General features: G+C 45.4%; 3 protein-coding genes across 3 annotated transcripts; 2 read left to right on the top strand and 1 right to left on the bottom strand.

Moving 5' to 3' along the window:
* Nucleotides 1-26: 26 nt before the first annotated feature.
* Nucleotides 27-13974, bottom strand: MYCFIDRAFT_172600 (uncharacterized protein; the record flags this gene model as incomplete). Its single annotated transcript, XM_007925831.1, has 8 exons — nt 27-116; nt 143-170; nt 203-1774; nt 11749-11772; nt 11801-11952; nt 12008-13239; nt 13268-13764; nt 13814-13974. The coding sequence occupies 8 exons, from the start codon at nt 13972-13974 to the stop codon at nt 27-29; spliced, it is 3756 nt and encodes a 1251-aa protein (XP_007924022.1).
* A 361-nt stretch (nt 13975-14335) lies between these two features.
* On the top strand, nt 14336-16144 carry MYCFIDRAFT_77298 (uncharacterized protein; the record flags this gene model as incomplete). The annotated part of the gene is made up of 2 exons (XM_007924574.1): nt 14336-15608; nt 15663-16144. The coding sequence occupies 2 exons, from the start codon at nt 14336-14338 to the stop codon at nt 16142-16144; spliced, it is 1755 nt and encodes a 584-aa protein (XP_007922765.1).
* A 717-nt stretch (nt 16145-16861) lies between these two features.
* Nucleotides 16862-17941, top strand: MYCFIDRAFT_77299 (uncharacterized protein; the record flags this gene model as incomplete). Its single annotated transcript, XM_007924575.1, has 1 exon — nt 16862-17941. One exon carries the CDS (start codon nt 16862-16864, stop codon nt 17939-17941), a length of 1080 nt encoding a protein of 359 aa, XP_007922766.1.
* Nucleotides 17942-21170: the final 3229 nt, after the last annotated feature.

The raw sequence follows: 21170 nt of genomic DNA, 5'->3' as shown, positions 1-21170 counted from the left end.
CAGGTGCGGTGAGGTTCCTAAGAAAGTTAGCGGAGCCTTGCTCCAATTGAGGTGTGGTCACCATCGTGTACTCCTTCAATCTCACGTTCTCTGTCAGCTCCTTCGATCAGATTCTGCTCGACACAAGGCATGTGCTGGTCACAATGATCTTTATGATCATCGACCACGAGCTCTGTAACCATCAGAGTTGTAGAAATGCGACCCGCGACCTGGGCCCACTCCGCGACCTATGCCATCTCCGCGACCGCGGCCGCCACGACCGCCACGACGACCGCGTCGACCACCACGGTTGTCGTGAGAAGTGGGAGTGTCGGCATGGTCGTGATGGTAGTCGTGTTGCTGCTGCAAACCGCCATCTGCACCATCTTGATGCTGTTGTTGCGGCGGCGGCTGTGCTGATGTAGCACCACCGTGAACGGCTGGTTGGCCTAGAGTTGGCTGTGGAGGTGGTGCAGCAGCTTGCGCGGGCAGCTCGCCTGGCGCGGCACTATCATCTTCGAAGCCCCATGCGCTGTCCACGGTGGCCGCCCACTTGTCCAGCTCCTTCGACCAGTGAACGAAGAGCTCGTCATTCGTTTCAGCAACGGCAAGCCGGGTGTTGATGCTGTCTTGTTCGCTGCGTAGCTGATCAAGGTTCTCATGACGCGCTTCAGCAACTGCAAGCCGTGCCTTGATGCTGTCTTGTTCGCTGCGTAGCTGATCAAGGTTCTCATGACGCGCTTCAGCAACTGCAAGCCGTGCCTTGATGCTGTCGACGTTCTCCTTGATCTTGTCTTGATCAAGGCTCAGCTCACACGAAAATTTGCCCACAACATTGACTTGCTCTGTCAGCTTGTTGAGATCAACATTCTCCAGCTTGAGCAGTAAATCTGCCAAAGCCTGACCCTGAGGTCCTCCGGAAAGGGCAGCAACAGTCTTATCGGCACGCCTCTCGGCATCTGCTATTCTCTGCTCTTGACGAGCGAAGAGCTCTTCAAAACGCTGCCTCTCGCGCGCCCTCTCGGCAACGAACGCTTCGTTCTGAGCACGGATCAAGTTGCCAGCGTCTTTGAGCGTCTCTTTGAAGTCGTTACCAACGCCATCGGACCAGCGCTGAAAGGCTTTGTCGACCATTGGGCCCAGATCGTTCTTCAGAGTCTCCACCAGCTTTTGGATCCTCGCCTCGAAGCCTTCTTTCTTGTCCATATTGGTCATCATGGCGCTGAGCTGAGCCTTGAACTCAGCATCGAAAGTGCGTCGGAGGTTCGCCTTGATTTCTGCGCGCTCTCCTGAGGTAAGGCGATCGATGACCTCCTCCTTCGCATCCGCGAGCCTCGTTATCTCCTTTCGCAGCTGGGATTTGGTATTCTCGAATTCCGCATGAGCCTCAGTCAAAATAGCCTGGAAATTGAAGGCGTCTCTGTTGGCTTGTGTAAGCTCTCGTGACCGCATGAAATGTAATGTCGATGTCGATGAGAGAATAGGATAGCTGCGAGGAGTCAATTTCTGTTTGTGTGGCGAACCGGGCACTCCCGCGGCTGCGTCGGCATTCAACGCCTGCCTCCCTTTCGTTCGCATTGAAGAATTAGGCATGCACGTGGGACACGCGTGAAAGCGCGAGTCAAGACAGATGGTCCAGTTTTCCCCTTGCAAGGTTCGAAAGATCATGACGACTGAGCACTTGTGGAGGCAGTGACTGGAAGTGGGAGAGGCCATGATCCGAGCGAAGCCGGATGTTTCTAGGCCGTAGTTGGAGTGTTCGAGGAGCTTGCGACGAGGATACGGAAACGGAGGTCTAGAAACATTAGGCGAGTGGCGGAAAACAGTCGGACCTGCCTTCCTACAATATTAAGAAAGCGCTGCAGGTGCGTATGTTGTTTGAAGCGCTATAGGTGCCTATATTGGTTAGTAGCCCGGGGGTTCAGTGTAAAGAACCGCTACTATAAAGTTAATCGAGCCCTCTTATTAGTAGAAATCAAAAAGAAGTATTAGCCTTAGGCTGTAAACACGTGCCTCGCAATATTACACCAAAGAATAACAACTACTAGAACTAGTACTAGTACCTAAGGCCGTTATTATACTAGTAAAACGACAGAAGGAACAAGGGCAATATATACTATACGTAAGACTACTACTATACTAGCGAAAAGATAGTGCATTCGACTAGTACTAGTACTAGTACTAGCACTAGCACTAGTACTAGTACTAGCACTAGCACTAGCGCCGCATCGAAGACTAGTATTACACTAGTTAAAAAGCAGTCTACTCGACTAGTACTAGCGCCGCATTAAAGACTAGTGCTATACTAGTAAAAAGATAGAAGAAGGAAGTATAATATATACTATACTAGTATTATACTAGTAAAAAACACGAGTAGAATCTAGCCGGAGACTGCCGTATCGAAGGATAAAGAAGGAGCTACAACTTAGTTAAAGAGGAAGGAGTTATAACATAGTCGAAACAAAGCAATATAAGGGATAAGAAAAAGAAGTCTAGTTACCTAGCTTTAAAGGCTAAAAAAAAGATACACTAGACAGAGCGGAACTAAAAAACTATAGATAGGCAACACCCGGAGTTACTCTTACGGATACGATATAGACCTCGAGCTTATTAACCCTTTAAGACACGTTACAAATCGACTAAGTAAACATAACTACTAGACTTCGACCTTATATGCTTCCGAAGAAACGCCGCTATAGAAAACCTGTCCCGGAGAACTAATTTCTTTAGGTTAGATAATAGGCAGTTACCTCTACTAGTTTATTAGGCTGCTAGCTGCCTTAGAAAAGGCCGAAGCCTAAATCCCTTAGGTTCCCTATATAACTTAATAACTAGGCGCAAAGGATTACTATAACTCTTATACCTAGTTATAGCTAGGCGTCGCTTCGTTATTAGTTAATTCTTATTAGTTAAAGGTTGTAAATTGCAGTACTATTATATACCCTTATTACTGCTGCCTACGGCAATAGCTTAGTTAGAAGGGGAAGGCAGAGAGGTAAGGTTTAAATAGTATACGGCGCTTAGTTAAGTGTTTAATTCCCTATCTAGTCGACAGTATATACTAAACTAGCACCTAAACTAGCCCTAAATTCGCACCTAAACTAGCACCCTCCGAAGCCGCTAAGTTAAATCGATTAAGCGCATTTCTAGCAAAACTACGCTAGCAAAAGTAATTAATACGATAACGACAGATGCCTTAGGCACCTCGAAGCAAAGCTACTAGTAGGAGAACAGTATCGTAGCTTTTAGTAGATAATAGGCAGGCTTAAGCTACGAGACCTGCTAGCAACCCCGAATCTATAAAGGACTTGCGCTTAATATACCCTTTACTAAGCTAAGAGGTATATATTTTGTATAAGCGACAACGTTAGCAAAAGACATGCAAACACTAAAGCGGTAGGCACGGGGGGTTTAGGAGGCGTACTAACTATCCCCTCTGCCCTAAGCGACAACGTTAGCAAAAGATATATAGATACTAAAGCGGTAAGGGATAGAGGCTTGTCTCCCTCCCTCTAAGCGACAACGTTAGCAAAAGATATGCGGATACTAAAGCGGTAAGGGACGGGGGCTTATCTCTCTCCCTCTAAGCGATAATATTAGCAAAAGGTATACGGATACTAAAGCGGTAAGGGATAGGGGGTTTAGGAGTTCCGACGACCTTCCCCTCTCCCTCTAAGCGACAACGTTAGTAAATAGATATAGATACTAAAGCGGTAGGTACGGGGGGTTTAGGAGGAGCTTGCGACGACTATTCCCCTCTACCCTAAGCGACAACGTTATAAAAGGAAGGAGTATATTACTAGCGCTTATAAAGGCAGGTTTATATAGAGGTATAGATATAGCTTATAGTATAAAAGTAAATAACAGTTTTTAGTCCGTACTCGCTACTCGTTTATGCGATTATATACTAGAAGCCGCTCTCTATTCCTTTTTAGGTATAGTGCTTAAATATAGAGCTTCCCGGTCGCGACCTGCTTCCTTTAACTTCTGCCTCCGCAACTTCTACCTCCGCGACTTCTACCTCTACGACTTCTACCTCCTCGACTTCTACCTACGATAGCGGTGCCGCACGAGACCTATAGTGTATGCCTCTCTACGTTCTCGAATGTCTAGATACGCGGCGCTAATATATATAAGCCTTTCGCCTTCCGAGATTAAGTATAGGTTTACAAACTATATCCTTGCCGTACGACTAGCTACCGACTCGAGCGCTTATTTAAGAAGGATGTTATCCCTCCTATACGCGACCTCTAGCAGCAGATAGATAATGCTATAGAGCAGTAAGATAAACTAATAGAGGCGTACAAGACGAACGAATACGTACTACTTATATACTTTAAATACTACACTACGAAGGCTATTAAGCCTGCCCTTTATGCCGCCGAAAGCCGTCGTTATATTAACTTAATAGCCGAGATCTACGCTATTATCTAGCAGAATACGCCTTCTTACTTATTTATAGCGTAAGTTAGTAAGCAATTCGGTAACTAGTATAGATAAGTAGCTACTAGTATACCTAGAGGGGATCTACCTAGCGGTCTACTAAAGAAGAATACGCTAGCTAACCGTCCTAATCCTACTTAATCGGACAGTAAATACGAGGATTATAGCGGCACTAATAGTATAGACTAGCAGATTTGCTCTAGTACTTATAAGAAGAAGAAGAAGATTCGCTACTTTAAAAAGGGCCGGCGCACACTTCGTACGTATAATAAGTATTGTCTAGCTTCTTCTATATCTAAGCAGAAGCGAAAGGTCGTCGACCTTAGTAATAATACTAACAACACTCCTTCGAAGCGAGATAGTAAGCGAGTAGGCAGTATTCGACCTACCGTATAAAACGCTTAAAGCGCGCCTATTACGATTGTATTATCTCCTATACCGATTAGTTCTCTCGCGTCGACGCCTTCCCTCTAGCCGACGCCCTCTTCGAGTAGCAATATCGTAGCTCCTCCTAGATATAATACTAGTAATCCGACGAAGAAAGTACCGCAAGACTCGTACTAATCCTCGATACTACTACCTCCTCGCCCCTCGTAGTAGATAGGATCTTCCTCTTCCGGTACTACTAGCCGACGTCCTCGTAGTTATTATAGTAGTAACGATCCTGCTACTGCCTAAGTACGTATTACTTAAGGAGAGATCTCTCGGTCGCACCGCCCCCGCCGACGCACTAGTAAGAAGGTATCCTAAACACCTAGTATCGAAGCACTTCTCGCTAGAGCCGTAGAGCGTATATAGAAGGATTACACTCTAGCTAATTTTCTAAGTAATACTCTTAGAAGCGATACACTTCTGAGTAGTAGTATAACTAGATACCCGGATAATAATAGTAATAGCGGAGACAAGCCTAATAACTATATATTCTTCTTTTACGACGTTTGCGAAGTACCTCGCTATATCTCTCGCCTATATAGAATGCCTAGCGTTCTATCCGATTAGTGTAGCACTTGTCGGTATTATAGTAAAGGCTTTAAACTAGACGATCTTGCTACCTATAAGTAGTGTATTACTAACAAGCACGAGAGCTAGCGTTTTAAGTTCCTTACGAACTCTAATTCTAATAAGCTAGACGAAGAGCTTAAAATATACTACTACGGTTGTTATAACCTAATAAGAGCTTAACAGGAACAACGGAGGCTACTACGTCTAGCCTATTACAAAGGCTAGCAAGAGCGTACTTACGTAGTAGAGGTAGAACAAGAGCGTAAACGCTACTTTCTCGACGATATAGACCCTAATTTCGTTGCTAACGAAGACCCTAATTAAGATCCGACTGCCGCAAACTTAGATTCTTAGCTAGCCCTTAGCGAGGGAGATTACTAACTCGTATAAGAGTTCTTTTAACAGCTAGACAATAAAAAGATAGAGTATTACTAGAACGAGAATCTATATAACGAAGGCAATAGTTAATAGGGCAGAGGTTGTAAGGAGCGTTAGTTTAATATAGAGCTCGATATAGATTAAGAGTCGCCTACCTTTAGCATTTGTCGGCGCTGCCGTATAACTCGTAATAGCTAGAAGCCTTATCTCTCGCCCGATCTTATATTACGCCGCAACTATATAGATCTAGGTCCGTAGCCTTCTTATCTAGACACTAGCGATCTACCGGAACTTACTATAATAGAAGAGATCCTAATCGTACGCGTCTATATCTATATCGAGATACAGCTAATTAAGGGAGCTTAATAGCGTTATAAGAACAATATTATTAACTTTCTTCGTAATACTAGCAAGGTGTAGAAGGAATTACTATTAGTACTAGAGTATATCGAGACTGTGCTATTACGGCCTGCTTAAGGCGATAAAGTTACGAAGCGGATCTTCGTACGGGACTTTAAGGTACGACGATAGGCTATAAAGATATAGCTTAAGCATCTTATCGCTAACTCGCCCGACTACGTAGGTATAACAATCGATAAGGAGCGTCTCTCGTAGCTTCTAGACAGTTAAGATAGGGTTTTAGTGCTCGATCGTATACATATTAAGGAGTATAAAGAGGATTAGCTTCCGCTGCCCCTATATGTTAATGCTTCTTAGCTAGATTTTTCTTCTAATAGCGAGGCTAGTACCTAGGATAAAGAGGACAACTTCGCCGACTACCTAGAGGAGTTAGCATTACTATAAGCATATATACTATAGGGACAGCGAGAGCAGATCTAAGAGTTACTAAATTAATAGGATAATTAGCGTTATACCCGTAATGCCGAACTTTAGCAGCGCGTAGTTAATTAGCGCTAGCGCTAAATCGACTGATTACAAATAGACGCGACCGGAGATAAGGATAAAGAGCCTACTATCTAAAGCTAGCTTACTCTTCTACTATTCGACTAGGTGCCCCTTAATAAGTTTAACAAGACTAAACGTCTTATATCTCGAGCATTTCTAACCCTATATCTATAGGGCTAGGCCGACTACGTTAACCCCCGTTAACGTAGAGTTGTATACGAGGACTACTTAGAGCATCTAATTAAGTAGGATAATAGTATAGGACTGCGTCGTTATCGCTTCGCATCGCATCCTCGCTTCCGCTATATCGGGCTAAACACTCTTATAAGGAAACAGTCCCGCAAGAAGGCCGATTATGTAATGCAACAACACCTAGAGTATAAGGACATTACTATAGACGACCTAAAGGCTGCTCTTACTAGCGATAATAAGGAGTCTCGTCGTCTTCTCGCTAATATCGTTCGGTATAGTAGTAGCCTACGTAGCACCTACGTATACTAGGTTAGCAAGACTCGCGAGCTAGAGATCTTTATAAAGGCTATTAGCTGTCCCCGCCTATTCTTAATATATAGCGCTACTAACAACTATTAGCGTAGTCTGTAGCGTTATATGCTAAATCCTCCGGCTAGTAGCAATAAATATATACGAGTTAAAGCGGGCAGGGACAACGTCCGCGAGTATCCTACGATCGCTGCTTATTACTTCTACCGTCGTTACGCTTTTATTATATAGCTTATTACCTAGAAGTTTAGAGCGACAGACTTCTAGAACCGCTTTGAATTCCAAGCGCGTAGCAGTTTATATAATTACAGTATTGTTTAGTTAAAGGAGCACCTTAAGGATAGTAAGATACTACCCCTACCGGTAGAAACCTACCGCGAGGACCTACGTACGGACCTAGCTAAGTTTTAGGCTAGGCATATTACTGCTATAAACCCGACACCTCGGCGAACTGCTCCTAAACCTAACGAGCCTCTACTGCTTTAGATAAATTCAACCGACGTACGCAACTTATAGTAGCATCTTATAATAAATCTTAACCGCGTCTAGCGTTATAAGTATAGCTATAAGTACTGTTAGCGCAAGAACAAGGATACCGGCAATGTCTAGTGCCGCTTTTACTACCCTCGCGCTTATTATCCTAACGATAGATATATAACTCGCAATCTGAATCTACGTTACTAGATATACGATAGACCTCGCAACGACACTCGTATAACTAACTACAATCGTACTATCTAAATAGCTTAGATAGCTAACAATAACATTACCGTTTGTACTAATAAGGGTGCTATTGTCGACTACCTTAGTAAATACTATACTAAGCAAGAGAAGCGTAGCGAGTTACTACTCGATCTTAGGTAGAAGGTCCTACCTAGAGTAAACGCGAACCGGCCTATAGTCTTATTTATCGCTAAGATACTTAACAAACTTATTAGCGAGCGGGATATCTCTGCTTAGGAAGAGATGCATCTACTCCTTAACCTACTACTAGCTTAAGGATTACGTACTGTTTAGAATTTCGACTGCCGTAAGCCGGAAGATTAGTCTAAAGTTAAGCGCTACGATCCTGCTATCGGTAAAATAGTTACTTAGGGCTAGTCGCCTTTGCTTAAGTATATAAACCGATACGCTATTTCTAAGTAGAAGCTTAACCGCTCCTATTTGCTCGCTTATCCGGATCTTACACTTTTCTAATTCTTAATAGAGTAGGACTTTTCTACCTATAAGAAGCGCGTACGAGCTAAGCTACGGGTTATTAACTAGTTCCCGAAATACAGCGGTACTCTAGACGGTCCTAACGGCACTTATAAGGATTAGTGCCGTACTAAAGTGCTTCTTTATTACCCCTTCGATACCGACTATCCCTCTCTACTATATTCGTTTAAAGATAATCCTAGTATAGCGTATCCCTTATAGAGCGAGGTATATGCTTAATGTAACATGTTCTATAACTACCTAGATAATTATATAAGCATTAATCTCCCGAAGCCTACCGACGACCTATTCGAGGATGTAGTATTCGACCCTAAGATTAAACGCCTAGAAGCTAAGCTCCTAGCCGCTATACTCCCTAGACGTAACCCTACTAAGATGCTTAAGGATCTTAATAATCTTAGCAATCGACAAATCGACTACGAGTACGACTAGACGCAGTATATTAGCAAGTATAGAATTACTATTAATAATGCTAAGACCTAGTAGATTAATATGCGTAGAAGTACTGCCCGAGATAGTTAGAGAATCGGTATCCCTAATAACCTCGACTAACGCATTAATCGATTATCTAATGCCTAGACTCTTTAGTATAATAAGATCGTCGATTACTAGTACGCGTAGACCGAGAATATGTATACGCCTACCTTTCTCCTTAATGTCGATAGCAAGGCCGGTATCGGCAAGTCTTACGTTATCGAGACTGTTTCGTCTAAGCTTAAGGCACTAGTCGACGAGTTTAACTACTTCGAAGCTAGTTACGCTAATCTGTAAATAGGTAACCCGATCGTACGGCTTACATCTACTAGAGCCGCCGCTAACGGTATTAAAGGCAGTATACTATATATCTTCTTTAAGCTACCTCTTAAGATAAAGGAATATATTCCCCTCGATAGGCAGGCCTTAACGGATTTCTAAGATCGGATACAGTAGGTTTAGTACGTTATTATTAATAAGAAGTCGATAATTGACCTTACTATACTCTATTAGATTAATTAGCGCCTTCGTTAAGTCTCTTTCTAAGCTCTATAGAGTTAAGGCGACGCTACTCTCCCCTTTAGAGGTAGATATATTACACTCGTAGGGGATTTCAACTAGTTACTGCTAGTAGGGGGGAAGCCGCTTTTCTCTAAGCTTATAGATCTACGCACTCCTAAAGACATCTCCGGTTTTACTACGTACTAGCAATTTAACGAAACTATCTAGTTAAGCGTTATATAGCGTTAATAGGGAAGCGATGCAGCTGCTCTTGTATTTAAAGATGCCCTTAAAGGTCTTCGTAACGCACCGGCTAGTATTACTATCGATTACTAGTAGACACTTTGTAGCCGCGTTAAGACCGCTCTTCTATAAGTAGAACAAGACGCCTTTAAGGATTCTATTCGCCTATATCCTTATAAGAAGTAAGTTAATACTTATAACTAAGACGCTATACGAGACAATCGTATAGCGATTAAGGTTGCTCGTACTAAGCATACTAGCGGAATCGACGCCGTAAACGCTACCTACGACGTCGGAGGCAATTTGCATTTACGGCTTCCGGTCTGCCTTAGTGCTCGTATTATAATAATATAGAACTTGTAGATAGAAGGCGGCATTATTAATAGCAGCTTAGGCACTATCCGTAACATTATCTAGCTAGAGACTAATAATAAAGATGTCCTTAATACACTGCCTATACTACTACTTGTTAGATTAGACAAGTATAGTAGACCGACCTTCGACGAGGACTTTAATGCTAACGGCTCTCTCGGTATGCCTCGTCGCGTTATTCCGGTTATTCTAGTCCGTCGCGAATAGCTCTACAATTAGCGATACGATGTACGATGCTTACGAACACAATTCCCTATAACGATTGCATATACTATTACTATCTACAAATCGCAGGGCATAATACTTAATAAAGCAGTACTCGATATCTCTAAGAAGGACTTTACTCTAGGGTTAACGTATATTAGTGTTTCTCGTATACGTAGATAAGGCGATATTATATTCGAGACTCTATTTAACTTCTATAATCGGTTTAAGACAGGGAAGGTGCTACCTACGACTATTGCCCGCTATACCGATATACTTCGTCGGCGCTTATAGAGGCTACTCCCTTAAGGCGTTATTCTCTCTTCGACACCTCTAAGACCTAATACTTAGCCTCGTACTCGAGACGAGATAGTAGAGTATATACGAAAGCAACAATAGCGAGCTAATATATAGCGTAAGTAACAATCCGCCTAGGAGGCCGCGCGGAAGAAGCGACAGTTGCTAGACTATCTAAAGGATCTTTAAGCTATTAATCGTATAGAGTGGCTCTAAGCTTAGCTTAACGCTAATCCGCAGTTACCTTATAATCTTACTACTATCGCTTAGCGCTATATAGGTGCTCCTCCTAAGGCTTATAACTTTCGTTATCTACTCGCTAATAGTAGCACTAATACGAACCTTATACGAGGGTTAATTAATTAGTTCGAGGCCCTCTACCCTAGGTATGCTCCTCTACTAATTTAGGTTAATTAGCTACGGCTATTATAGCTAGCCTCTAGTGCTCTTAGAACCGATCCTCGCCCGATACCTATATTATATCTAGTATATGCCCCTACGTCGACCGCCGACAACGCTTCCGACTTCTTTGCGCGTATTAACGCTAACCGCAAGAAAGTAGTATATACCCGCTAGGCAATTACTATTCTAGATTCTTAGCTAACTTAACCTTTAAGTTCCCTACTAAGTAGTCTTCTATATAATTAGTACAACTACGATAATATACTCGATGCAATTCAGCCTAGAGAGAGCGTAGGCTTCGGTAAATTCGCGCTAAGATTTATTAACGCCCGTAAGGACTAGTATATAGACTGTAATCGACTTAGGCAGCTTCTTTAGACCGCTCCTAGAATTGCGATTAATTAGCGTAGCTAGAGCCGCATCCTTATACGATAGGCAGCTTTTTATAATAATAAGATAATAGATAAGTAGGAGATAATAGAGGAGTAGGAGATAATAGACGAGTAGGATATAGTAGATAACTAGTAGATACTAGATAACTAGTAAATAGCTCCTAAGTAGGATATAGCTAATAAGTAGCATATTGCTATTAACTAAATAGGTCGGTCGTATACGCACTAAAGTAATTCCCCTACTCTAAGTATATATCGCGAGTATAAGCGGTTGTCCGCTTATAGTCGTGCTATAGAATTATAGCTAATTGCTAAGCCTATTCAGCTCGAGTTGCGATATAGATACTAATGAGTCTATTAACAAGCCTGTTTAGCTCGAGTTGCGATGTGGATACTAATAAGTATAGTATAGGCAGGCCGACCTGTTTTACGCCACTCGCCTCGGCTTCGCTCGGCCATCCTGACCTGCACCGCGGGTCTACGGATACTTTATAGGGAAGGGTGTCTGAAGATGCCCTTGGGCCAAAATGCGGTCTACCCGTCCTATGCCCTCTACAAACCTATGCATAGCCAATTTGCTCGAGGTATGGTCGCTTTCGCTAGATGTCGCAGTCTGATATGCTTGCTGTTGAGCTTCTCGCTATGCCATTCATTGATAGGAGTCAGGACATCGAAGTGCCGCCTTACTGCATGACGCAAGGAGGTGAGGCGCCACCACTGCCTCCAGGTCCGTCCATGACGTCCTTCTCAGTCTGATTCTCGAAAGTGACGGTGGTGTTGCCAATCTCTTGGCCATTCACCAAGCAGGAGAAGCAGAGAACGCCCTTGCGATGGCCGAAATGGACGATGTACTCGCAATCGATGCGACGGAGGGTGCGGCCCTTGACCTTTCTGGATGGATACTGGGAGAGATCGACCTTGCTGAAGTCGGAGGTGAATGTCACCAGCACTCTCGCGCCCTTGTCACGCACCCGATCAGGAGCTTCGTCAAGATCGCTGACGTACACATCCGTCTCATGCTTGCCGTATTTGCTCTCTTCGCTGATGGTGCGGTAGACGGAAAAGGCAATCTTGGTGTTCTGATCGACGAGTGCACCCTTTTCGAGCTGCCAGAACAGGTTTCCCGATGCGCGAGCGGTACCGTCCCAGTCAGAGATGAAGCGATCGCGCTTGTCGTGGACCATGGGATCAAACGCGACATGGCAGGCAAATCCGTAGTGGAGGCGAGAGCGTCTGTGAGATGGCTGAATGCCGTGAAGACCAGAGTAAGCAGCTCCTCGAACAATGGCCGACTGGGGATTTGGTGGGCAGAGCAGTTTGATGCCACGCTCCTTGGTCCACTCTCTCAGGACCTTATTGAGGTAAGTGGAGTCGCCGAAGCCACCAACGAGGAGAATGGTCTTGATCGTAGATGGCTTGCCAGTCGCACGACGCTCAGCGTCGAGCTGGCTTTGCAGAAGTTCGGTGATCTTGCTCACCACGGGGTCGAACATCCGCTTCAGATCTTCTTCATAGATTCTGATAATGCCCTCGTCCTCGTCGTAGTACTTTGGATTCTTGGCATTCTTCATCACCAAAGGTCCAACCTCATAAATCTTGCGCGTGTTGGTCGACTTGCCAAAGTCCTTCTTGTGGGCCTCAAAGTCTTTCATCATACGACTGGCGGGGCCACGCTTCTCCCAAGGCAGTTCAGTGAAGGCTTTCTTGAACTTATGCTCCATCCACTTCATGAACTCGCGATCGATGTAGGTGGATCCACATTTGCCACCAATGCCCACAACAAGCTCCTTGAACTCAAGCTTGGGAGTGATGGCTGTGATTTGGTATGCGGTGAGATCTACAGTACCTCCGCCGCAGTCGCAGACCAGAATGCTCTGGCCAACTCCAACTTGGTTCTCAGATCCGCCTAAAAGTGTCAGTCTTCTGTCTTGAGAAAGATGTTAGAGAATGCGTACCTTGTGTCACGTCCGAGAGCACTGCAATCGCCGCTGCTTCTGGCTCGCGAATGAGAAATACCTGGGAGTCAGGATGGGCGCGCAGCTTGGCCTGCTTGGCTGCTTTCTGAGCCGCACGAAGTGTGTCGCGTTTGGCCTTGTCCGACCACACTGCCGGCACGGTGAACCAAAAGTCGAGCGGCGTAGCTTGAAGGACTTCGGGAGAGACTCTCTTCTCGAGGGACTGGTAAGCAAAGCTTGCGAGCTCAGTAAGGTAGTCGGCACAGATCTCAACAGCAGTCTTGTTGAGTGGCTTTCGGAGAACGCCTTCTCCCTGGCTCTTGGTCAGGCTTGGGTCGTCGTACTTGGTCATTTGCTCTGGGTCAAGCAGAAGCTTCATCCAGGCGTAGGACTTCATCCGAGGCGCCACTTCGTAGCCCCATACATTGCCCGAAGAGCCGTTCTCGTCACCGTAAGCGATGCGGGTCGGCGCCTTCCAGGCATTGTCGCCTCCCGGCCTATTGAATGGTCAGAGAAAAAGTCGACGACAGGCTTGTGTCTGCTTACCAGTCGCGGACGCAGTGCACATCATCCAAGACTTTGATGTGTGCACCTTCAGTAGAGACCCAGCTGATTCCGGTGAATGTCGTGCCATAGTCAACACCAATGACAATCTTGTGAAGACCAGAACGCTGCGGCGGCGTGTCTGAAAGTGGTTCGCGCTTCATCGTGCTCGATGCTGTCGTCGTGTCTGGAGATATGCAGCAAGGCTGTCCTTGGGGATCTTGTAGTAGTTTGAAATGGTGTTGTGGCCAAGGGGAAAAGCGATTATGACCTGTCCAAGACTAAGTGAACTTGGCCAGGCAGAAGTCTTCAATGGCGGTGACCGTAATTATGGAAAGAAAGCGACAATAGCAAGCTCACTTCGATGCGCAAGTGAGGCTCGTTGTATGTTTTTGCATGTGATTTTGCAGCACCGCTAAGCTTGTTTCAATGCTATCCGACTTCACTCTTCAGACATTGGTGCTATAAAAAAGACCTCTAATGTGCGAATGGTGAGCCTCTCTGATTTCTCTTCCAGACACCGACATGGCTAACGTACCGTATGAGATGGACTTCGGCGGGACAAAACGCACGAGGACTGATCCCGAAGACTTCCAGTTCCTAAGAGCAAGCAAGCAGTTCAAGAGAGACTGGTCGGAGCAGTCTGACATCGAAGAAGTGGGCTCGACGACCAGAAGCTTCGACACCGGTTCCAGGGCAGCAGAAAAGATCCGAACACCCACGAGCGGACCCAAGCAACAATCGAAGCAGAACGAGAAGAATTTGACCACCGCGGGATTTTTCAGCTGGCCCATAAATAAGACGTGCGAAATGATCAGTGGTCGCTCATCTCACAAAGCTCTCCACGACAAGCGCCACGAGCAAAATGAAGCAAAGATTGCAGACCTGGAGGCTCAGATTGAGGAACTTCGGGGCAAACTTAAGAGTGCGAAGCAGTCGGCGGAGCAACGCCGGAAGAACTACGAAGATGAGAGGAGCCGCCGCATCTCGGAGACGAACAAGCAGAATGATCTCGTTCAGCAGCAACACAATTCGTACGAGCGGCTGGCGAAAGAGATGAAGCAGAAGGCCGCCGAGAAAGAGAAAGCGGACCAGCGAGTGGCCGCGGTGCAAAGAGAGGCCAATGAACGGATCAAAGAAGCCGACTGTGACGCTGTGAAGGCACGAGAGCAGAGCATACACTGGGAACATACTGTCGACGAATTGAAGCTCAAGATTGAAGCGCTTGAACGCTCAACCATTGCCCAGCACCACAGTATGAAGCAGCTCGAAGGATTCAAGAAAGACGCCGAAAGAGCTCAAAATCAGAAGCTGGCCGCGGAGAAGGCTCGCCGAGAGCAAGAGCAGAAAGTCGATGGGCTTGAGAAAACAATTCGTAGTCTGCAGTCCCGCGCATTGCGATCTGTCGAGCCCGAAAAGTGGGCGCCTTTGTCAAGCTCTGACATCGAGCACGAGCTCAAGGGTGTCCTGTCGAGTGTACGACAATGGGCTCAAACCCACTGTCACCTCACGTTTGACGATGTAATCGATAACTTTAAGCTTCTCGGGGAGGTCTTGGACGATCAAGGCTGCATCTCTGGTCGCAAGCAGCTCTGGGATGCTCTAGTCGGAAATGCAGCGATCCAGAAGCACCAAAAGGCAGCGTCGTTGATTTTCACCGCTCTCGCCTCTAACCACATCTGCAAGAAAATCATCGGCGATCCATTCTTTGCCTTTGTCGAAGTCCAGCAGAAGGCTAACGCGCTGTATCATGGAGATGGGGCCGCGGTGCGAGCTTTGGTCGATATGATACGTCAAAGTAAGTCAGTCGCCTTCTGAGTATAGGACCTCTACTGACATACCGCTCTCGTAGGTGATGAGAGGGGGGCGGAAGCTTGGAGATGCCAGCTACTTCGTTTACTAGATCCTGCAACCGTGGAAGAGAACCGGAAATCCGCTGCTGCCAGTCTCTGCCATGAATTCTTCTACAAAGTTCTCAGGCTCGATCCGAAAGTAGATTATTCCGCCGAGTACAACGAACTGCTCGAAATCATGAAGCAAGCAACCGATCTGGCTTGGCGTCTCTGGACTCGCAAGACTCGCGTGGAAGTACGCGACTGCGCTGATATGATGAGGCAATTGGGCAGGAACCAGGCTTTGTTTTACACGTCCAGAAACAAGCAGTTCGAAGCTCATCCACTGCACAACCTCGACCTGGATGACGACCCAACTGCGAAGGATCAAGCGGAGATTGTCTTGCTCTCGAGCCCATTGATCGTCATCTCGGGAAACTCAGACGGAGATGACTACAAGAAGCAAACCATTCTGAAGAGAGCTGTTGTCTGGATGGGATGAGGCGATCTAATTTTCGGAAGCAGGTAGGTGGACGAAGTCGGCTGCTGCGCGAAGAATATCCATATTAAACCAGTCTCAGCAACGATAGGAATGAAGTTTTGAAACGTAGCATCAGGCAGAGCACAGCCAGAGTGGAGATGGATGGTAGATATCCGGACCGAAATGCATATGCTCCCAAAGATACCAGAAATATGAGCCAATGTGAGAGCGCGATGATATGGCATCGTTGTCCCACAGACGACACCCAGCGATCTCAAGTCTCAACCAGGCCAACACGCGAAGAGTGTAGCGGACAGCGCTGTAGTTTTGTGGCAAGACTTTTGCTCCAATGATAATAGCAAACCGCTCACATTCCGCGTTCTAGGCTCTGCGACATGCTCGAGGCGCCATATTGATTGGATGCAGAGACGAGCGTTAGCTGTAGCCTGTAGAAAGAGCAGCGACTGCCGCCAAGACTTTTCGCGCTAGTGGAGCTAGTGGAATTTGGTCAAACAATTGAAACGCGCGCGCCTTTTTCTCGACATCGACACCAGACGTACCATAACAACTATCCAAGAAATGCATTGCTTATGCGGTAGCTGCCAGCGCTGCCGCCAAGGGCGGATGAAAGGCAACAGCCGATTTGGAAAGTGTAATTATAATAATGGACAGCATCGACCTTGCAACTGTTGTAGCGAGGATGGGTTGACACACTGGCAGTGCTCCAACGCAGGAATAATGTTCGTCAATTGCCCTGTACACGGCCCTCAAGGCCATGATAACCGACCCCAGCTGCAGTCTGGTGGTCAAGATGAAGCAGCAAGCGGCGGATCTCGGCAGCAATCTGGAGGCTTCCCGCAGCAATTTTGCGGTCGAGGTCAAGCAGCAAGCGGCGGATCCCAGCAGCCATCTGGAGGCTTCTCGCAGCAATTTTGCGGTCCAGTTGGCTTTAAGGCGCGCGGAGGACGTGGCGGTGGTCGCGGTGGCTTCCAGTCACGCGGCGGTCATCAAGGTCACAACTCTCTCGACGAGCGTGAGCGGGAATTGAAGCTGAGGCGAGAGGAGATCGAGATGAGGCGAGACGAGCTCGAGATCCGCGAGAGGGAGATGGAACTCCGACTCAAGACTGCCCACGAGCTAGTATTAGGTCATCTCTCCGGAACAGCGCCCACGCCCACGCCGACCTCGACTCCTCCCTATCAGCAGCAGGGTAAGAGGAAGTTCGATGGCGATGACAGTTATGGCCACCAACAGCCATACAAGAAGAAATGGAACAAGAACGTCGCTACGGACAAGCTGAGCAATGCCGCTCATCAGCACGTCCAGGGTCAGCAGCAGCAGCAACTGCAGCCGCAGCGACCGCAGCCGCAGCAACCGCAGCAGCGGCCACCACGGTGGAAGAGACGATTGGATCGGCAGCAGCGTTGGCAGCAGCATTGGCAGCAGCCGCAGACTGGACCTGTAGATGGCGAGGGTGATATGTCAATGCATGGCGATCACGAATCGACACCTGGTCATGCCATGGCTCCTCCAGCTAGCATGGGTCCTCTACCAACTCCAGCCAGCAGTGGTCAGCAAGGTCCTGGGAACGGTGGCGGCGCATTCGCCAACATGGCCTTGCCTGTCGGCTCGGTTGGCGCTGCTCAAGGTGGTGGGGTGCATCAACTCCGCGATCAGCTACGTGGAGGAAGACCTGGTGAGGACGGAGATGGTACGACAACTGTCGCACCGGAAACCGGGATCGTCGAGTCTGCGGTTGTGGCGAGGTCGAGAGATCCTGTCGACAAGCAGCTCGACGAGGATCCGATGCGCAAGTAGTCTTCGCGACTACAACGCCATCACCATCACCATCACCACCATCACCATCGAGGCGTGGTCGCCTTTGTGGACACGAGCAAGAGTCGTCACCTTTGTGTGATAGAGTCGTCACCTTTGCGTGATTGAGCCGTTACCTTTGCGTAACTTAAGTCGTCACCTTTGTGTGATAGAGTCGTCACCTTTGCGTGATTGAGCCGTTACCTTTGCGTAATAAGAGTCGTCACCTTTGTGTGATAGAGTCGTCACCTTTGCGTGATTGAGCCGTTACCTTTGCGTGATAAGAATCGTCACCTTTGCCCAGGTCTCGATGGCTGAGTCCAAGCCGCAGAAGATACCATCCCCTCTAGATAAATTGAGAAATCAGATGGTACTCTTCGCTTGTCACTTCGCATTGTGTATCTTCGTGTAAACATCGTAGCAGTTCTCATTCTTGTCTCAGATATCAACAACTCACGACCATGGCGCCCGCCGCGAAGATGGAATAGCCGGAGCAGGACCATGGTTTCGTTTCGGCGATTATCATCGAGGCAACAACGACGAATTCCAAGCTGGTCAAGAAAGCTAGAGGCCACATTGAAGAGTATTACGATGGTGACTCCCAAGGAAAAGGAAAGAGAAAACCGTTCTATGCTAACAATCATCTCTCTCGCGCCAAGTCCCCGTCTGCACCAAATCAGGGAGCTCTGCCAATGACCCCGGTTCTATAAGACTTGGGAGCAATACGAAGATCCAGATGTCAGACGTCATCCAAAGGTTTAGAGACAGCTTACAGGAATACTATTACCCTTGCTATAGATCTCGTAGCCCTACAGTTAGCGTACTACTTACGTTCTATACCGTCGATTTTATAATCTACGCTTACCGTTAAATGCTATTAATTTTATAACCTATCGATCTTACTACTCCCTATCGATTTTACTATTAAGCTCGCTACTTACTAATAGCCTATTACTTTAGGGTTAGCGTACTACTGAAATCCTCACCTTCGGATAGCTAATTACAAATTAGTACTTTAAATCTAGTAACTAAGTTATAAAAGCTACTAGTAGTATAAACCCGCTATAATAGATATTAGAGGTTCGATATCTATAATATATTCGATTATCTATACTATCGTTATATATATTAAAGATACGAATATCTATCATATCTATACTAGGGAAGTATAGTAGGGAAATCTAGCTTAGTATAGACGTATACCTTAATATCTATACTAGGGAAGTATAGTAGGGAAATCTAGCTTAGTATAGACGTATACCTTACTTCCTTTAATACTATATAATATATATAATAGTATATATACGACTATAGATAATAGTATAGTAGTAGATATATACTAGAATAATACCCTATTCTACTATAATATAGCCTTCGTTACTACTCTTCCCTTTTTATAAATACTTATAATACTACCCCTCGAAGATATATAATACTACTTAGACCCCTCGTAGTTACCTAAGATATACTAGATAGTATAAGGTATATAATATATAGTCCCCTATATCGTTATAAAAACTTTTTTTCTAATCGCGTCGATCCTATCGATCCTATCGATCCTAAGCGATCCTAAGCGATCCTAAGCGACCGAGTCGCGACCTAACTCGCGCCCGGATCGCTTAGAATCGATAGGATCGACGCGGTAAATTTTTATATATATAGGATCGCTCTAGGTCGCTCGTAGTCGCAGTTGTTAGTAATATTTATACTATTTGTATAGTACTATATTAATACTTATCGACTCGTCGACTCGGTCGTATTAGTCGACTCGGTCTAAACTAGAATATACTAGTAGTACTATAGTTTTAAGTATATTACTATTATATTAACTGTCGTTACTATATATCGCTATATTCTGTCTTATACGTTCTCTATTAACTATAAAATTATTCTTCGCCGCCTTAGTATTATTATCCTCTATATTTCGGAGGCACGATTTCTATATACTCTATATAGCACGTTGCCTTTTTATTACTCGCCCGTAAGCCTTTATAGCTCGTATTTCCTTATCCTTCTATTCCTTATCGTAAATTGTATTATACGTCTCGAAATTAACTATACTATTAATATAGCGAGTTCTATACGGGGCGCCTTCGTCTATAGGTACGGCGTATAATATATAATAGACTAGTAGTAGGCTATATACCCGTCGCCCTTTAAGTCTACTATAGTATAGTAAAAGACGCCGTAGCTAGATTGTCGTTAGACTATATATATCCTTATACTCGCTCTTATCGTTAATATAGTCGTATAGCTTAATAAAAATGCCTATAACGGGCCTCCGTTTCGTCCTAAGCCCCTTCCTATATTTAATTCCTATTTCTATATTAATCGAGATTACGTACTTTAGTTAAGCTAGTAGGCGACCGCCGAATCGAACCGCTAATTTATTAGGTGTTTCTATACAATTAACGTTGTATTCCTATACCTATATAAAATTATAACGTCTGTTGCCGTAGAGCCCCTCCTAGTTTAGTATATATCTCGCGAAGTCGGCTACTACTACGTTAGGATATTCTATATCCTTACTCGTAGGCTTCTAGTATCGGATTCTACCGTAGAAGCAGATCTCTATATCTAGGACGTATATATAGTCCGTTACGATATCGTTAGGGTCGGCTACGGTGCTTAATGCGCTATTCTTATCGTAGGTACCCTATTGCCGTACGAATACCGCAATCGCTTATTAGAAGTCGCGACCTAAGTTCTCTTCTATTATAGCTATAGCCTCCCTTATCGTAATCTACTTAACCGATTTCTTTCCGTTCCTCTATTTCTTAGGCTAGTATCCTAGGATATCCTCTACTAGCCGTACTATAGTTAGTATTATTAGCTGTTACGTATACTCCTTAACGGTGTAAGCATTTATAGGGATTGCTATATATTCTTTATCGTCTTCGGCCTATATATTTAATCTGTTAGTATCGCTATCTAGTATACTTTCTTCCTAGCTAGGCTTCTTATTTATTAGCCGAAGGCCCGAAATGCAAGCTTTAGTAGTTTATAGTATTTGTACTCGAAATAGCTAGTATTTAAGTCTAGAAGATTGCCGAACGTTTTAATATAGCTCGGGGTATATATTATGCCGTAGAATTTCGGTATATTAAAGTGCCCTTCTATTTGTATTATTATTAGCTCGTTAGCTTCGTCGTCCTCGTCTGTTATAACTGTATCGTTATTATTTAAATCGTTCGTTCTTCGTATAGTAGTCTTCGCCTCCCGCTAGGCTCTC

Source organism: Pseudocercospora fijiensis (genome assembly GCF_000340215.1).
Source record: "Pseudocercospora fijiensis CIRAD86 unplaced genomic scaffold MYCFIscaffold_2, whole genome shotgun sequence".
In the NCBI taxonomy this organism is placed as follows: Eukaryota; Fungi; Ascomycota; class Dothideomycetes; order Mycosphaerellales; family Mycosphaerellaceae; genus Pseudocercospora; species Pseudocercospora fijiensis.
The sequence above is the reverse complement of the archived record's forward strand: the minus strand, read 5'-3'. Positions and strand labels throughout refer to the sequence as shown.